At 39.1% G+C, this 20358-nt stretch overlaps 1 protein-coding gene across 3 annotated transcripts in view; it reads right to left on the bottom strand.

Annotated features, from left to right (window-relative positions):
• Positions 1–20358, bottom strand: part of LOC103513048 (cysteine-rich protein 1-like) — a 25797-nt gene continuing 5439 nt past the window's right edge. Inside the window, exons 1-3 of one of the 3 annotated variants that reach the window (XM_026826347.1) lie at positions 18870–19090; positions 536–669; positions 1–126 (exon numbers count right to left, since the gene is read on the bottom strand). In XM_026826347.1, the coding sequence (XP_026682148.1) occupies positions 16–126; positions 536–669; positions 18870–18909 (285 nt within the window). In that variant the 5' untranslated portion in view covers positions 18910–19090 and the 3' untranslated portion in view covers positions 1–15. Of the gene's footprint in view, positions 127–535; positions 670–17827; positions 18087–18869; positions 19091–20358 lie in introns of those variants that run through there. The other 2 variants (XM_026826345.1, XM_026826346.1) reach the window with 2 other exon arrangements.

The following is a 20358-nucleotide window of genomic DNA, read 5'->3' on the forward strand; positions in this document are numbered from 1 at the left end:
CCCGCGGCCTAGCGCTTACAAGGCAGACGCACTACCAACTAAGCTAACTAGGCGGCAATTGTATAAATAGGGTAGAGTGGGGGAAAGTGAGCGTACGGGACACTTACCACCAGGTCCAAACAGTGCCTGTGGGTCCCAATTATTCATTTTGATTCTCGCTGTAGAATATTTTATACCGTGGAGAGGGGAATATTGTTTGATTTATTCACTACAAGCTACAAGACTGTTGGTTCTCCCTATTCACTCCTCCACTTGCTGTCTTGTCTTATATATTTTAACCCAACACTGTTGAGCTGTCAATTCCCATACCATCCTATTAGAGCTGAGCTTCATACCTACCTGGGGGTATTCCACGGATGACTTTCTTACTCCAAGCTTTCTATTTCTTTTCGGTTGTCAATTTGCCTGCGCGAGAAGTGCGAATATTAAGTATGTTGTTATGTCGAAAAATTTCCTGGAATTATCCTTACGAGACTAAGTACATTCCGATTCCAAGCACAAACCCTAAAAACTTGGACCTCTCCGAAAACAGTGCGGAATAACATGGATAGTTACAGTACGGTTTGCCATCGTGTTCTGAGTGACTGCCCGGGACTAAGGTCTTGTTACAATTCTCACATCGTAAGCAACTTCCATGCCAATCCTTACCCAGGGATGTTTTCCTCTCCGCTGAAAATAAAACGAAACAAACGAAAGAAAGATTATTAAACGAAAGATTATTAAACAGCACCCCCCCTCTCCCCCCTCTAGCTTGATTTTTCTCCCTTACTATAGGTCAGACTCCGAAAATGTGGAGCATCCAATTTTGCCGAATTTCATCAAAATCAACCAAACTGTTCCAGAGTAATCAAGGAACAGTCAGAATGAAATACTGAACGAAATGAAAATAGTCGAGTTAAAACCTACAACTTACTTTGTTCGTTCCATTATTATTTTATTACTCACGCAGGCTATTAACAGGCACCTATTAACATCATTCATTGTATTTATGACACTTTTACACTACAGGATACCCTATCTATACTTAGTACCTAGCTGCTAGTAGGGCACGACACGTTATAAAGATAAGGATGACATAGCTTTGATATTGATAACAACCTCTCCGGGAATTGAACTCAGGACCTTCGGGGTTGTAGGTAATGTGTTTTAGCTTTTGAGCAAGCGCAGATGCGTGAAAAACGTCCAAAAATATTCTACGTAACATAAGATTGTGGTGTACCTACCTATTATCTGATTCTGAATTTCCAAGTCTAGGTAGATACATAATTATAAAGTTATCTAATAAGTCTTATTTTTTAAACGAAGGCTTACCACCTCGGAGTAGGTATACCAGGAAGAACTTCTTCTGTTTTATCCTGGATACAGCCAGGTATTACCTAGGTATAACTCTATTATATCCTCCCTCGACTAATCTCAATCTCGAAATCATCCAACTTATAGTCCTTTTATACTTTGGAGCCTCCAGGACGGTTCTCCAGCTCCAAAGTATACTACAGTTCTGTATTCTATATGTCACCCCACTACCTGTGTAATATTTCGGTAGGTATTAGGTAATGTAGGTAGGTATTTTTTCCCATTTTCACGATACGTAATTTCAGAGTAAAAACGTTTGTTATTTCATACTTTACGCCTGAAGTAAAGCCAGTAGGGTATGCAAAATGTATTACATTTCAGTAAAATATGTACCTACTTTTTTGAAGGAAATTCTTAAATTTCAGTGTATTTTTAGCAGCCCCATCAGAATTTTAGAAACAAATAGATGATATTCGTACCTATCTATGTGTGTATATTACGTCACATTGAAAACTTTGGAATATAACTCGTGACTAGCACATTGCATAAGTAACATTTTATTAGGCGCTCATAAAATTCGTGGCAGTCCTAGGAATTTAGGAAATCAGGGAATAGAAGAAAATACTAACTTAACCCTCTTGGCACTGTATCCATTTGGATACATTCAATTTGCGACGCTTTTCACACTTTAATGGCGTCTGTAGACGAACCACGTCCATTTCTTACACCATCGGCAGACCGTTTCTTATGGTTAAAAACGAGAAATACACAGTAACCTCCAGTTGATGGTATTGTCATTATCATGAGTCATTACATTATATTGAGGGCTTTTCTTACGACATTCTTATTGAACGATTATCCTTTATCCATACCTAACCTATTCACTCCATAAACAGTGCAAACAGGTATTATGTATATTGTAGAGTATGAAGCAATAGTTCATATGCCCTATTATGATAGAATGGTCAGGATATAAAGTAGTTCTAAAACGCCTGGTGAGCGGTAAAACTCGTTTAGTGGTGCAATTGTTCTGATAATATGAAATCTAAATCCATTAAGTTACATTTACTTCAATGAATAGATAAATAAATCCATACTGAGAAATACTTGGATACAACACTACCAATACTAATCCATTGAATCTCTATTTCATAGCTGGATTAAAGTTTGATATAGGTACCTATACCTAGTAATGATAAATTATGATTGATTATTGGCACAATACATTCTTATTACCGAAACTGAAAATAATGTGGGAATCGAACCCGGGACATTGTACAAGCGCGACTACTAGACCAACCGTGGTGTTAAGAGAAAATGAAAGACTTTTTTTTCATGAGCTAATTTGCTACTTAATTTAACTCACTGAGCCGCATCGGCAGTACGACTATATAACATTTAACAAACTATTATGTGCCTGAAAGAAGAGGGAAAATAAATACTGACACAGGGGTATGGTATGAATAATTGTAAGTAGAAGAGGATGATAGGTAGGTACTCTAAAAGAAATACCTTCTTTATTTTCAATTCGAAAAGAATAAAGAAGAAGAAAAAGCCAGAAAAAAGAAATGATCATTACGTAATACCTATAGACCTATACCCAGTAGGTACCTACCTCCCTTTTCTATTAATTTTATGGATGTGAAACCAAAAGTCCCATGTTACATGTTAGGTACCCATGTACTAGTATTTGTAGGTATGTAGGTAAGTAGATACTAGGTACTAGGTTGGTATACTTGGTATAAATAAGATAAGTATATGATAGCAAAAAAAGTAAAAATAGGTATATTATCATATAAGAAAAAAAAGTTATGTAGGCATCTAAAAATAAACCGCTCACCAGGCGTTTTAGAACTACTTTATATCCTGACCATTCTATCATAATAGGGCATATGAGCTATTGCTTCATACTCTACAATACATAATACCTGTTTTCACTGTTTATGGAGTGAATAGGTAGGTATGGATAATTGGATAATGGCTAATCGTTAATCGTTGAGGATATATATATACTTACAAGGAGGTAAAAGATAGTCTTTTGAAACATCAAACGTAAAGGAAAAGAGTATGTAGGTATCAAGTAGCCAGGCATATGAACTATTGCTTCATACTCTACAATATACATAATACCTGTTTGCACTGTTTATGGAGTGAATAGGTTAGGTATGGATAAAGGATAATCGTTGAGGTTATACCTACAAGGAGGTAAAAGCTAGTCTTTTGAAACATCAAACGTAAAGGAAAAGAGTATGTATCAAGTAGCCCTGCTATTTATTAGATACATATTGGTATCAGCAGCTCAATACATATCCTAACAAATAAAAATACTTGGGTACGTTTTACCCAGCTGTTCCTAATGGTTAAAAAACACTGCAATACATAAGGTAGGTAGGTAAATACCTACATGCGAGTATTTTAATATTTAGGTAACTAGTTCCTACCTACAGAGATACCTGGTCAGCAAAATTTACTTCTATACGGTGGATCAGATTGTTAAGGGATAAGCCTAATCCAATTATACTGACTGGATAATGTACATCATTAGGTATCCTTAGCGAAATGAATATACATAATGCATTGTTGACATATACCTAAGTACATACTATTAGGTAGGTTGATGGCGTTTGAAGTATGGTGTTGGAGAACATATCCTAACAAATAAAAATACTTGGGTACGTTTTACCCAGCTGTTCCTAATGGTTAAAAAACACTGCAATACATAAGGTAGGTAGATAAATACCTACACGTAAGTATATTTTAATACTTAGGTAACTAGTTCCTACCTACAGAGATACCTACCTGAATACTTGAATTCAAATTCCAATCACTTGAAATGAACTGCCTACCTACCAGATATCTGTAAAGCCTTATCTTGAAAAAATATTCATTCAATATTGATTTTGGATGGGGTTTGGAGGGAGCATGTGACGAACGAGGAAGTTTTCAGAAGAGCTGGAGAAAGAAGAAATTTGATGAAACAACTGAAGAAAAGAAGAGCTTCACTGATTGGGTACTTACTAAGACACGGAACTCTAACTGCGAGAGTAATAGAGGGGATAATAGAAGGCACTAATACAGTTGGAAGATCACCCCTCGACTACATAAAGCAGATCATGAGAGACATGAACGTGACGACATACTACGACCTGAAGAGGAAAGCAGAAGATCGAGAATCATGGCGTACTGCTGCAAACCAGCCCCTCGGCTGTTAACCAATGATGATGATGATGATGATGACATCATGTACATACAGGACCTTAATCCACTATGACGTGACGTAGTGTAGGTGGAGAATGGAGATTAGGTAACAGCTGAAATTTCGTCTAAAATATTGTGTGAGGTCAGTAGATAAATTTTTTGATAACCCAACACGTCATTTTGAGTAGTTGGGGTGCTTTGTTGTGGATGGGGTCTTTAATCGTTTTTATGGAATGGTAATGGGTACTGATGGTAAATTGTGAGGCGTATTGTTTCGATTTCAAGCCATTAAGAAGATTAAAAACCAGGCATTGAAACGATTTAAAATGGGTGCTAAGGAATTATTACCAAATTGCTTTTTCTTATCAGATGGATAATAAAATAAATTGATTCTATTATTCTCCTACCAGATTCTTGCAAGTCTACTTTAGGTTTTCTGTACGTTTTGTAAAAATCCGACAAACCGTTCGAGTTGGAGACTTTGGGCCTTGGGGGACCGTCAGACATTGTGGGAGTGTAGCGTAGACACCTGACTTTAAGTAGTGTCGGAATCGACTTTTATTAAGTAGCTACGTTGACTAGAAGGGATAGCAACGAAATGAGATAGTACTTAGGATGTCACGTTAAGACAGCTGTACGCTATACTCAATAGAGAATAGAGCTTCTCACAAATAATATTGCATCAAGTTGAATAACTTCAATTAAAACTGCATCCCTGGCATTCTTTCTTCATTTCTCTCCAGCTCCAGTCTTGTCTTCATGATTTCCTTCTGATGAGTCAGGTTGTAGTTTATATTATTACGAGCTTTAGCTTCAGACAGAGGTGAAGAATGAACAAGAGATTGTTGACAATTATTTTGAAAAGTCAGACAAGGTCATCTTTCCCCAAGAAAGTTCATGGGGGAATGCCACTCTCAATTGTCTAATTTTCTGAATACGAAGGTAAACAACTAATGTAACAATATTGAGGACCTTAGTGTAAGCTAGTACAGCATGGTCAGCAATTATGCGAAGTATTTCTCAATGGAAGAAAAAAACCTCAGTGGCACTTTACAAAAAAGTGTCATTGGCTTTGTATTGTATCTATTAGTACTTGATACTTGAATAGTGTACCTACCTACATGTTATACTATGCACTAGTACCTATAAACAACTATTTTTTTTCTTTTCTTTTTCTTTGGTAATGAACTAATCAGTAATCGTTGAGTGACAATATCAACTCTCTATTGAGAACCTTAGTGTAAGCTAGTCCAGCATGGTCAGCAATTATGCGAAGTATTTGGAAGAAAAAAACCTAATACGTAGCACAAAAAAAGTGTCATTGGCTTTGTGTTGTATCTATATTAGTACTTGATACTTGTATAGTGTACCTACCTACATGTTATACTATGCACTAGTAGATACCTATATCAGGATGTAAGACAACAGAGAATAGAGGTCATAATTATGTAAGTGTACCTTCTAAATTTCTGTAAAATTGGAAGGGACATATCTGTAGCTATACCTACTTATATCAGGATGTAAGACACCAGAGTTTATCAGGATGTAAGACAACACTAGTACCTACTTATATCAGGATGTAAGACTATTGAATCATTAAGAAGAGAGACAACTAGCTACAAAGAGTAATTAGAACGGCCTGCAATTGGTGACAAAATATGAAGACTTCTAGATCTAGATGACACTAATGTCACAAGACAGTAATGTCTCATTTCTTATGAGGTATACATTAAATTAAACGAACTCAAAAAACCAGGCCATTGAAAAACCTTCCTCTTCAATTAGAATAAGATGTAGAATGAATAGAAGAACCGCGAGTTCTATTACTAACTTGTGGTCACATGACAGCTGAGAAAGTAAGACTTTGTTCTGATGTGCAATAACTATTAGGATGATGTATAAAATGTCATCTCCATTCAGGTCGTCCTTAGTATGAAGCAGAATTGAGGAAGATTATGCGTAGAGATAACCATCTCTCGCCAACATCTGGACTATAACATTACATTGAAATGGGGGTCTTTTCTGACGAAATTCCCGCGTGCGGAGTCCAGTATGTAGGACTAAGGCACCCAAAGAAGAACAGGACTAAAATAAACCGGACGCCCTCCACTAAACAAGAACGCTAATGCCCACCCTCACCACATATGTTACGGGCGTCGCCGTCGGTCGCTTCGTGTCGGAGGGTTGTCACCTGTGCAAGCAAAGACTCAAGACGGCAGTACCGTTGGGTTGAGGTACACGGGCTATATGAGACCAGCTGTGAAGTAGCAGGAACTACTACCGAGTATAATATACATAGTCTACATAACGGCAGTACCGTTGGGTTGAGGTACACGGGCTATATGAGACCAGCTGTGAAGTAGCAGGAACTACTACCGAGTATAATATACATAGTAGGTATGGACATTAGAAATAGAGGGATATGAAATTAGTGCTACGAGTATACCTTTGTAACTTGTCATAGTGTAATAACGCAAGCAAAGAAGTCATATCACGTAAAAGTGCGGACATTTTGATAACAAAGAACACAAACAAGGTACCTATCCTTTTTGCTCTTCAAAATACATGGACTAAGGCACCCAAAGAAGAACAGGACTAAAATAAACCGGACGCCCTCCACTAAACAAGAACGCTAATGCCCACCCTCACCACATATATTACGGGCGTCGCCGTCGGTCGCTTCGTGTCGGAGGGGTGTCACCTGTGCAAGCGAAGACTCAAGTTTACAGCAGGTCTGTTGCATGACGGAGTACACACGTTTCAATTTTCAATCGATGTAATGGTCAGTTTTTCTCAACATGGATTTTCCGGGGGAAAGGTTATTCAAAAGTTATGCCCATCTTCAACGGCCTTTACGATTCTGAACTTCGTTTTGGCACCGGTTGCAGGAATCGGAGAAGTCAATAGACCAGAGACAAGTTAGTTTAATCCTACACCTCATAGCTTATCCTGTACTCGTAAGTTAAGCTGTTATTGACACTGACCATCTTCATGGTTGGGTGACTGTCATGCTGTCTGCACGAGTATTTATTGTTCTAGTTATGTTCAAACTTCACCATGTAGGCTAAGGAAGGAATTGAGTTCAGAGAAGAAAGGAGGCTTTTTGAAAGGAAATATGATAGGTGATCCTGATATTAATATTGTCCAGTTGCTACTGTTGCTTGCTGGATCCCAGTTACCTACTGTACAGTTACCAGTTGTAGGTACATATATCATAGAAACATGCCTACTCTTACTCTACTAAACTTACCTATACCATGCTAAATGGTAAGACCAGACTTGGGAGCCAGAGACCCCAACATACAATGATACGGTAATGGGAGACACGCGAGGTAGCTCTCTACTTCAAAGGTCATTGGTTCGTAATAAAATAGCTTCACGTTGACTTTAATGACAATGGCCCACACGATTCTTAAGCCCAAGTTGAATTCTTTGAGTCTTGTATGGCAATATCCGCTTCAGGCACCAGTATGTGTGTGTGAGAGAGAGAGAGAGAGAGAGAGAGAGAGAAAGAGAGAGAGAAAATGACAATGGCCCACACGATTCTTAAGCCCAAGTTGAATTCTTTGAGTCTTGTATGGCAATATCCGCTTCAGGCACCAGTATGTGTGTGAGAGAGAGAGAGAGAGAGAGAGAGAGAAAGAGAGAGAGAGAAAAAAAGAGAGAGAGAAAGAGAGAGAGAGAGAGAAAGAGAGATGTTGAACTTAACCTTTCGCCAAGTAAAACAGTAGTTGCACCGAAAGAAATTTTACTCCAGGAAGGTCAAAGGTGACTTAAGTATAGGAAAAGTAAATCTAGGATTTAGGATAATCTTGAAATCCAGTCCAATAAATTTAGTAATAGAATGTGTGTGAGATTGAAGTAGGTACTAACACACTATCAACAATAGGCTTTACCATTGAATGTCTCATGTTCAATTTTCGGCTGATGCGATGTGGATTCAGCCTCGTCAGGAAGCCTTAGCTATAATTACTGATGCCCACCATAGAGTTCCTGAAATTCTGATGGTACCGTTTCTTCTGATTGACTTCATAAAATTTCATGGACATTGCCGAGAATCGAACGCGGTCTTTCTACAACCCGGTGTGTTCTGCACAACTGCTGAATATTTCAGTATGGGAGTATGGTCTAGGAGTGTAAGTCTTCAGGTCGATCGTCTCTGTCCCAATAGCCCAAAAGTAAACCAACATAACGGTTCCTATAGTAATTCACATAGCATAGTCAGGATAGGGACAGTACTATCAACATCGTACAGTTACTGACACAAAGTACTATCCAAGTATTTCTGAATTTAGGTAAACTTGCAGAGTTCAACACGGTGTCTTGTGTCAAAACCCAAAACCTCCATAATTTTAGATACATACTCGTAAGAATGCCGTGGAAACGGGTATACCTAAAAAACTGATTACACAAAATTCAACTGATTGGCCATAAGGAGTGCGAAAATTAGCTGACTGACCATAAGGCAATATGCAAAACGGCGGTTTACATCGTTTGGCGAAAGAAAATTTCGGAAAAGTCGTACCATTTTCCAGTAGTACAGGAAAAACCACTTTCGGGATCATAAAACTCAACTGATTGGCAATAAGGAATACGAAAATTAGCTGACTGACCTCCAGGCAATATGCAAAACAGCGGTTTACATCGTTTGGTGAAAGAAAATTTCGAAAAAGTCGTACCATTTTCCAGTAGTACAGGAAAAACCACTTTCGGGATCATAAAACTCAACTGATTGGCAATAAGGAATAAGAAAACTAGCTGACTGACCTCCAGGCAATATGCAAAACAGCGGTTTACATCGTTTGGTGAAAGAAAATTTCGAAAAAGTCGTACCATTTTCCAGTAGTACAGGAAAAACCACTTTCGGGATCATAAAACTCAACTGATTGGCAATAAGGAATACGAAAATTAGCTGACTGACCTCCAGGCAATATGCAAAACAGCGGTTTACATCGTTTGGTGAAAGAAAATTTCGAAAAAGTCGTACCATTTTCCAGTAGTACAGGAAAAACCACTTTCGGGATCATAAAACTCAACTGATTGGCAATAAGGAATAACCTACATTTTATTTTCAAATATTTTGATACATAATATTGTACAATATTGGAATCGTAAAATGGATTTTTTCCCGAGCTCATTGCTCTCAATGATAATATTAGGTTCGGACCAGCTAAAGCGGGACAATATCGGGACTTTGGGTGAAAGCGGGACATTTTAGCGTCCCCAGAGAATTTCTCGGGACAGCGGGACCAGAGGCTCCAAAGCGGGACTGTCCCGCCGAAAGCGGGACGTATGGTCAGCCTAGTCATACACCCAAGACCGAGCTGACCGAGATTCGCGAGTCCAGTCATGACAGTGGACTCTAGCGCTTGCATTATAGCACCTACATATTATATGTATTAAGTAAACTAATATACTGATGGGTAGGTAATAGCTATTTCCGCTGTATTGTAGAGTTGCAATGCATAACAATACAATCGATGGACGGTCGGGTTAGAATGAATGAGGAATACTCTAGATACTCTAGAACTCAAGCTTAGACTATACTATCATCATTTGTCAGCAAAATTTACTTCAATACGGTGGATCAGATTGTTAAGTGATAAGCCTAATCCAATTATACTGACTGGATAATGTAGGTACATCATTACGTATCCTTAGCGAAATGAATATACATAATGCATTGTTGACTTATACCTAAGTACATACTATTAGGTAATTTACTTCTATACGGTGGATCAGATTGTTAAGGGATAAGCCTAATCCAATTATACTGACTGGATAATGTACATCATTACGTATCCTTAGCGAAATGAATATACATAATGCATTGTTGACATATAACTAAGTACATACTATTAGGTACTTGTACATCATGTACATACAGGACCTTAATCCACTATGACGTGACGTAGTGTAGGTGGAGATTAGGTAACAGCTGAAATTTCGGTCTAAAATATTGTGTGAGGTCAGTATTGGAGGGAGCATGTGACGAACGAGGAAGTTTTCAGAAGAGCTGGAGAAAGAAGAAATTTGATGAAACAACTGAAGAAAAGAAGAGCTACACTGATTGGACACTTACTAAGACACGGAACTCTAACTGCGAGAGTAATAGAGGGGATAATAGAAGGCACTAATACAGTTGGAAGGCCACCCCTCGACTACATAAAGCAGATCATGAGAGACATGAACGTGACGACATACTACGACCTGAAGAGGAAAGCAGAAGATCGAGAATCATGGCGTACTGCTGCAACTGCAAACCAGCCCCTCGGCTGTTAACCAATGATGATGATGATGACATAATGTACATACAGGACCTTAATCCACTATGACGTGACGTAGTGTAGGTGGAGATTAGCTAACAGCTGAAATTTCGGTCTAAAATATTGTGTGAGGTCAGTAGATAAAATTTTTATAAAATGTCATCTCCATTCAGGTCGTCCTTAGTATGAAGCAGAATTGAGGAAGATTATGCGTAGAGATAACCATCTCTCGCCAACATGGTAATAGCTATTTCCGCTGTATTGTAGAGTTGCAATGCATAACAATACAATCGATGGACGGTCGGGTTAGAATGAATGAGGAATACTCAACTCAAGCTTAGACTATACTATCATCATTTGTCAGCAAAAGCCAATAATCAATCATAATTTATCATTACTATAGGTACCTATATCAAACTTTAATCCAGCTATGAAATAGAGATTCAATGGATTAGTATTAGTATTGGTAGTGTTGTATCCAAGTATTTCTCAGTATGGATTTATTTATCTATTCATTGAAGTAAAAGTAACTTAATGGATTTATTGTCTGGTAATACTATGTACACATGTAGATCTGCATTAAGCCGCGTGGTAGCGCTCCGCCCCGCCAAGTCATGAAAGGAAGGTATATATATACAAGCATGTCTGGTAATACTATGTACACATGTAGATCTGCATTAAGCCGCGTGGTAGCGCTCCGCCCCGCCAAGTCATGAAAGGAAGGTATATACAAGCATATGTAATTATGTATACAATGTATTAGGTAGTTGTTAAATGTATAAACTGTTAGCAGATGCTGATGATGCTCCATTCCGATGTAATCCAATGATAAAAAACATGGGATTACCTAAATAAAAACCTTGTTGTTGTTTTTTTTTTTTTTGTATAGGAACATTTTATTTTCATTTACTTAATCGTCCCAAAAACAAGCTAACCCACTGTAGGTAGGTATGTACCTAAATTGGTTTATAAACTGTTAGCAGATGCTGATGATGCTCCATTCCGATGTAATCCAATGATAAAAAACATGGGATTACCTAAATAAAAACCTTGTTGAGGTTTTTTTTTGTATAGGAACATTTTATTTTCATTTACTTAATCGTCCCAAAAACAAGCTAACCCACTGTAGGTAGGTATGTACCTAAATTGGTTTAAGGAAATTCTCTTCATCTCCATCTCTTGGCAATAGATCAAGCATCACATGATTATATTGACCATGTTATTTATACTTTACCCTCCAGCAAATCATTGAATTATGAAGATTTAATAGTAGCAGAAGAATAACAAGAAGAAGGAGGAGGAGGAGACGAAGAAAATCCCCGCTAACAGATATGAGAGTTCAATCGCAAAATGTGGCACATTCTACAATTTACGCCACTGAAGAATCTCATGGATTTGAACCTGTAACCTCCCGCACTGACAGACAAAACGTGACCACGTGACTCTACTATTGTCTTCTATATTAATATTTCCTGTCTCTTTTGTTTTCGGTGCCTTCATATAAATATGCATAACATTTAAATAAGAATAAATTTATGCATAAACTAGAAGTCTCTCTCTCTCTCTCTTTCTCTCTCGTGCAGCGTCGTGTCTTGGTCATCATTTGACAGATAGGAAGCTAGTACGGTACCCATGTGGGTCAATGGTCCAGGGTCTACACTAGGGTCAATGGTCCAGGGTCTACACTAGGGTCAATGGTCCAGGGTCTACACTAGGGTCAATGGTTCAAGTTCTAGACTAGGGTCCATGGTCTATGGTCCCCGTTGTGGACGGTCACTCACAAGGCAGGCACGCTATCTTGCAAGCTCCATAACGAGCACCATAGACCATGGACTCATGGACCTAGCCTAGCTAAGACTTTGTACCTACCCGACCCTCCCACCACGGTGTTCACAACGAAGCCTAGAACCTCCTGCTTATTCAGATAGATACTCTTTTGCCCAATTTGGACAGTCCTCATTATTATGTTTATCTTCAGGTCACCTGAGTCCCAGTTGAATGACCACTGGTTTAACATTTAAACTTGGCCAAAACGCCATGCTTGGCAACATAGCCCCCGCCTCCTCCGCACTCTTCCTACCCCTCTACACTCCATCGCTCCATCCCACCTTTGAAATGTTGCGCTTAAAGCATTAGGTTTTAGATAGGTAGATAGTACCTGCTTACATATTGAAATATACAATTCTGGGTTACCTATGTCTGGTAATACTATGTACACATGTAGATCTGCATTAAGCCGCGTGGTAGCGCTCCGCCCCGCCAAGTCATGAAAGGAAGGTATATACAAGCATATGTAATTATGTATACAATGTATTAGGTAGTTGTTAAATGTATAAACTGTTAGCAGATGCTGATGATGCTCCATTCCGATGTAATCCAATGATAAAAAACATGGGATTACCTAAATAAAAACCTTGTTGAGGTTTTTTTTTGTATAGGAACATTTTATTTTCATTTACTTAATCGTCCCAAAAACAAGCTAACCCACTGTAGGTAGGTATGTACCTAAATTGGTTTAAGGAAATTCTCTTCATCTCCATCTCTTGGCAATAGATCAAGCATCACATGATTATATTGACCATGTTATTTATACTTCACCCTCCAGCAAATCATTGAATTATGAAGATTTAATAGTAGCAGAAGAATAACAAGAAGAAGGAGGAGGAGGAGACGAAGAAAATCCCCAAGTGATAAAATTATTACGATTACAGAAAATTTACATTCCCACACCAATTCTACAAGTACCTAGCTGCCTCTCTCTCAGCACAGCATATTTTATACCGACCTCTCACCTTCAGACCGTCTGATAGACCGCAGTCTCACAGACTTGAGTCTCAACCTTTTTCCGCCACACACGTTCAGACGCTATGACAGACCGCAGTCTCACAGACTTGGGTCTTACCCTTTTTCCGCCACACACGTTCAGACGCTATGACAGACCGCAGTCTCACAGACTTGGGTCTCAACCATTTTCCGCCACACACGTTCAGACGCTATGACAGACCGCAGTCTCACAGACTTGGGTCTTACCCTTTTTCCGCCACACACGTTCAGACGCTATGACAGACCGCAGTCTCACAGACTTGGGTCTTACCCTTTTTCCGCCACACACGTTCAGACGCTATGACAGACCGCATTCTCACAGACTTGGGTCTCAACCCTCCTTTCATCTCCATGATATTCTATAGGAATTACTCTATGATCCCCCTTCTCAGCTTCTCACCCTCTCTATCTCTATTCTCCTATAATCTTCCTATGGGGTTTTTCATCTATAAACACTCAAGGCACAGGCTATACCTACCTCATGTTCTATTTCTAAGAATATTATTTGTCTAATGTCCAAGAATAAGGAGGGTATCTCCTCTAACTTATTGTTTGCTTAAAAAACTTGGTCCACGTTTGATCCGGTGGTAATGCGCTTGCTTTCAAATGTAGACGTTCCGGATTCGATTCGATTCGTACGATGGACAAAATTTTTGCACTAGTGTTCTCGCGTGTTGACCCGGCATCTGCATAAATATCCGTGTATCGCTAACCTCTGTGATGAGATCGTGTTCTCGCGTGTTGACCCGGCATCTGCATAAATATCCGTGTATCGCTAACCTCTGTGATGAGAGCCATGACTACGAGGTTGGTTTAATTTAATAGAGGGGACTTCAAAGAGATCTTATGGTCACGAAATCTTTAAACTTTCAACATTTTGAATCATATTGTATAATACCAGAGTGATTGTTTTCAATTGATATCTCTATTTTAGATTTCAGTTTAAAATGGAGTTAGAGAGAAAGAGAAGGATTAGAAGAATGCTATAGGTGTTATCGCTCCGAAAGAGAGAAGGAAGACAGGACAGGAGAAAGGCAGCCGAAAAGAATAAAGCCCGCACCGGGCGGGAAATCGGGAATCGAACATACGACCTAACGCTCACAAGGAAGACGCGCTACCCACCAAGCTAACTAGCCTGATGCATTGTTTAATGTTCTAGTAATATAGTAGGTACTCTTCTAATCTGTCTTTCTGCCTATTAACAAAATATCCGACAGATCTGGGGTTCATATAATATAAGGTAACGATAAGTTAGTACCTATAGGTAGGTAAAATAGCTATCTTTTTTATTTTTTTATTTTTTAAGAGGTTTGACAGAGCGAACTGTAACTGCTATGGTCTTATCGTCCCGAAATCGAAGAGAGAAGGAAGACAGGATAGGAAAAAGCCAGCCGTTCCGAGAACGAACATTATCCCATCAGGATAAAATCCGCCCCGGGCGGAAATCGAACCCGCGCATACAAGGCAGACGCACTACCAACTAAGCTAACTAACTCAACCTTTGCTGTTTCTTTAGCAAGGAAATGTCAGGCTGGTATACTCCTTGTTTAACGTCCTCCAGTTAGTATTCTATTCTACCTTTTTCCGCCACACACGTTCAGACGCTATGACAGACCGCATTCTCACAGACTTGGGTCTCAACCTTTTTCCGCCACACACGTTCAGACGCTATGACAGACCGCATTCTCACAGACTTGGGTCTCAACCTTTTTCCGCCACACACGTTCAGACGCTATGACAGACCGCATTCTCACAGACTTGGGTCTCAACCTTTTTCCGCCACACACGTTCAGACGCTATGACAGACCGCATTCTCACAGACTTGGGTCTCAACCTTTTTCCGCCACACACGTTCAGACGCTATGACAGACCGCATTCTCACAGACTTGGGTCTCAACCTTTTTCCGCCACACACGTTCAGACGCTATGACAGACCGCATTCTCACAGACTTGGGTCTCACCCTTTTTCCGCCACACACGTTCAGACGCTATGACAGACCGCATTCTCACAGACTTGGGTCTCACCCTTTTTCCGCCACACACGTTCAGACGCTATGACAGACCGCATTCTCACAGACTTGGGTCTCACCCTTTTTCCGCCACACACGTTCAGACGCTATGACAGACCGCATTCTCACAGACTTGGGTCTCACCCTTTTTCCGCCACACACGTTCAGACGCTATGACAGACCGCAGTCTCACAGACTTGGGTCTCACCCTTTTTCCGCCACACACGTTCAGACGCTATGACAGACCGCAGTCTCACAGACTTGGGTCTCACCCTTTTTCCGCCACACACGTTCAGACGCTATGACAGACCGCAGTCTCACAGACTTGGGTCTTACCCTTTTTCCAGACTCAATATTTCAGTGAGACACGCGATGGAATTTGGGTCATTTGGGGAAACTTTCAAGCATTGTTAATTAATTCCCACCTTTCATGTGTTGGAAACACGCTACAAAACCTACGCAAACTATTTGATTTAACAAAGAAAAAGGAAATAGAGTAGAGAAGAATAATGGAGAAGTGTGGAAACAAAATAGTTAAAAAGTTAAAATGGACAAAAACACGTTCAGACGCTATGACAGACCGCAGTCTCACAGACCTAGGTCTCAACCTTATTCCGCCACACACGTTCAGACGCTATGACAGACAGCAGTCTCACAGACCTAGGTTTCAACCTTATTCCGCCACACACGTTCAGACGCTATGACAGACCCAGGTCCGTAAGACCGCGCTCTGAGCGTGAATGGCGGGCATTTACAGTCAGATAGTACAGGAAAAGAATATTGCATTGATTTCTATTAAAGGTAGGTAAGTATATATTATATAGAGTACCTCCTTCTATGTTATTCCTATATTAGCTAATTGGCAACACAATGAGATGTCATTGAACAAAAAATTTAAGTGCAGAAAAACATCTAAAAATGAATGTATATGTGTGTGTTTGTTTGTTCGAACTTCATACCTGGCCAAACCGCTCATCCGATTGCTATGAAACTCTGTGAACTTATTGCGCTTGCACTCCCGTGAAAGGTTATAGGCTACTTTCCGGTTCGTTTTTGTTAAGCTACGCCGAGCAAGACCACTAAATGGATGAGTGACATGAACGGCCATGCCTTAAGGATTTACTAGCAGAAATCCGGAGCGAAGCGACGGGTTTCGGCTAGTAGCGAATAAAAATATGTAATCTGAAGACTTTAGAATTCGGTCTTGAAAGGGCTAACCCCTCAGAATCTTATTTCTATCATATGGCACATCTGTTTGTTACTAAGCATTACGTCCTACGTCTGGCTTTCTTCTTCTCCTTGTTTATAATGACGGGACTTGTTCTATCATATGGCACATCTGTTTGTTACTAAGCATTACGTCCTACGTCTGGCTTTCTTCTTCTCCTTGTTTATAATGACGGGACTTGTAGTGTGAAATTCAAGGACCAAGGACCTTGATTCAAGGAATAGGATATGGGGAGTTCTTAGTTGAATACCATAGAGAGGTGTTTTGTTTCTGGTCTTTGTTCTCCTTTCTATTTCTAGGAGCCACTCCTTTCTAAATGTTTCTATGTTTTTTATTTTAGCTTGGACTCAATTCTGCCTTATTCACAATCAATCAAACGCTACAACAATCTTTAAAAGGTTAATTATTATTATCAGGTCCGATGCTTGCGGCATTTCCTACTTTCTTTTGAGTGACTGAGTGATAGTGTCTAATACATAGAAACAATACAAGTGGGAGCACACCTAGTTAGTTACAACATATTGTAGCTTATTGAATCACACTCTCCAAAGAGTTCGTAATTTTGACACATCCACTAATACCCATGTGTAGGCTGTAGGTACCTACCTAGCAGACATCTCTCTCTCTACTAATTCTACATTTGAAGAGTTCGTAATTTTGACACATCTACTAACTGTAAGTCCCTTTATTAACTGCTCCAAATCTCTCTGTAAAATTTGGCAGGTACCTACGTAATTAACTAAATATCTTCCCTCCCAATAAAAATATACATACCTACCTAGGATCTCTTCTCGTACGTAACCCTCAGACAAATATAAAATTAATCAAAACAATGACAAAATGTAAATTACATTGAAATAAAAATAGATCGATGATATTATTTGTAGGTACCACCATCCGTCCAGGTACTTTATTAAACGTAGGTACCTTGATTAGATCGACCTAATAAATACCCAAAAGTAGGTATATAACACGTACTTAATTAAAAAAATATATAAAAAAAAACTCACCGAAATAAACTGGTTTATTACATTTGGGACAGTTGGGCATGTTGATTCTTGATTCTGCCTGAGTTGAAAATAAGGTTAATCCAAACACAATATTAATAATCCCTCCAATATAATAACTACGTGAACTTTGTTGATAACAACTCAACAGTACTTTGAATAGAAAGCACTCGTATGAACATCATACAACACTGATAGAACTAAACTAAACTAAACTGAAACCACAAGCTGAAAAGTTAGAGCTAGAGCGTATTATACGGGACTACGAGAGTGTGGAGAGAGGTGGAACGGATGATAACTTAACAGTATCTACATAAATACATAATAGGTGTATTTCTTATAAAATTCTTTCTCGATTATACCTAACACCTACATAGGTACCAAGTGCTCTCTCTCTGTCTCTCTCTCTCTCCCACTCTCCAAAGAGTTCGTAATTTTGACACATCCACTAATACCCATGTGTAGGCTGTAGGTACCTACCTAGCAGACATCCTACATAAATACATAATAGGTGTATTTCTTATAAAATTCTTTCTCGATTATACCTAACACCTACATAGGTACCAAGTGCTCTCTCTCTGTCTCTCTCTCTCTCCCACTCTCCAAAGAGTTCGTAATTTTGACACATCCACTAATACCCATGTGTAGGCTGTAGGTACCTACCTAGCAGACATCTCTCTCTCTCTACTAATTCTACATTTGAAGAGTTCGTAATTTTGACACATCTACTAACTGTAAGTCCCTTTATTAACTGCTCCAAATCTCTCTGTAAAATTTGGCAGGTACCTACGTAATTAACTAAATATCTTCCCTCACAATAAAAATATACATACCTACCTAGGATCTCTTCTCGTACGTAACCCTCAGACAAAATAAAATTAATCAAAACAATGACAAAATGTAAATTACGTTGAAATAAAAATAGATCGATGAAATAAAAATAGATTGTAGGTACCAGTACCACCATCCGTCCAGATCGACCTAATAAATACCCAAGTATAACACGTACCTACTTAATTAAAAAAAATATATAAAAAAAACTCACCGAAATAAACTGGTTTATTACATTTGGGACAGTTGGGCATGTTGATTCTTGATTCTGCCTGAGTTGAAAATAAGGTTAATCCAAACACAATATTAATAATCCCTCCAATATAATAACTACGTGAACTTTGTTGATAACAACTCAACAGTACTTTGAATAGAAAGCACTCGTATGAACATCATACAACACTGATAGAACTAAACTAAAAACTAAACTGAAACCACAAGCTGAAAAGTTAGAGTTAGAGCGTATTATACGAGAGTGTGGAGAGAGGTGGAACGGATGATAACTTAACAGTATAGCTATAGAGGTACGTACGTACATTGGACTAAATAAACTGTAGGATACAAGATACCTATTATACATAATATTATGTAGGTACCTACATCGAATATATTTTCGAAGACGTTGGACAGAACAATGGAGTTCTTATCGTCCCGAAATGGAAGAGAGAAGAAGTATATTAGGATAAAATGAAATGACTTATCCTCCTACAGTATATCTCCCAAACCCCCCTTGAGATTTGTGATATGCGGATAAAATCTCAAAATTTGGCAATGGGAGTGGGTGTGCAATTTTTATATCTGTCAAAACAAAAAAGTTCAATTTCAATCAGAGGACAATTTATGAAGGTTATTACCAGGATAGGAGAAAGCCAGACGTTGTGAGAACGAACCTCATTTGTTTAGGATAAATTTCGTTAAGGGCGGAACTCGAGCTCGCGATCTATAACGCTTTTCCACCATTCGGAGACAAACTTAGGTACCTCACTACTTATTCTTATAAGATTTCTCTTTGCCAGCCTAGTTAGCTAGGAAAAGTATGCGTCTGCCTTGTGAACGCTAGGTCGCGGGTTCGAATCCCGCCCGGGGCGGATTCAATTCTAAACAGAAGAGGTTCGTTCTCGGAACGGCTGGCTTTCTCCTATCCTGTCTTTCTCCTGTCTTCGCTTTCGGGTCGATGAGACCTTAGCAGTTACAGTTCTCTCTATCAAACCTCTTAGAAAAAAATAGAAAGACGATATCTCGGTCCAGTGTGCAGCGGTACACTCAAGGTCGTAGGTAACTTGTATGAATTTCTCCCTCCTTTCATCTCCATTATATTCTATAGGAATTATGATCCCCCTTCTCACCCTCTCTATCTGTATTCTCCTATAATCTTCCTACTTCCTATGGGGTTTTTCAATTTTTCATCTATAAACACTCAAGGCACATCCTACTTACCTACCTCATGTTCTATTAAATTTCTAAGATTATTTGTCTAATGTCTAAGAATAAAATTCAAGATAAGGAGGGTATCTCCTCTAACTTATTGTTTGCTTAAAAAACTTGGTCCACGTTTGATCCGGTGGTAATGCGCTTGCTTTCAAATGTAGACGTTCCGGATTCGATTCGATTCGTACGATGGACAAAATTTTTGCACTAGTGTTCTCGCGTGTTGACCCGGCATCTGCATAAATATCCGTGTATCGCTAACCTCTGTGATGAGA

This window comes from Diaphorina citri, unplaced genomic scaffold (genome assembly GCF_000475195.1).
Source record: "Diaphorina citri unplaced genomic scaffold, Diaci psyllid genome assembly version 1.1 scaffold917, whole genome shotgun sequence".
In the NCBI taxonomy this organism is placed as follows: Eukaryota; Metazoa; Arthropoda; class Insecta; order Hemiptera; family Psyllidae; genus Diaphorina; species Diaphorina citri.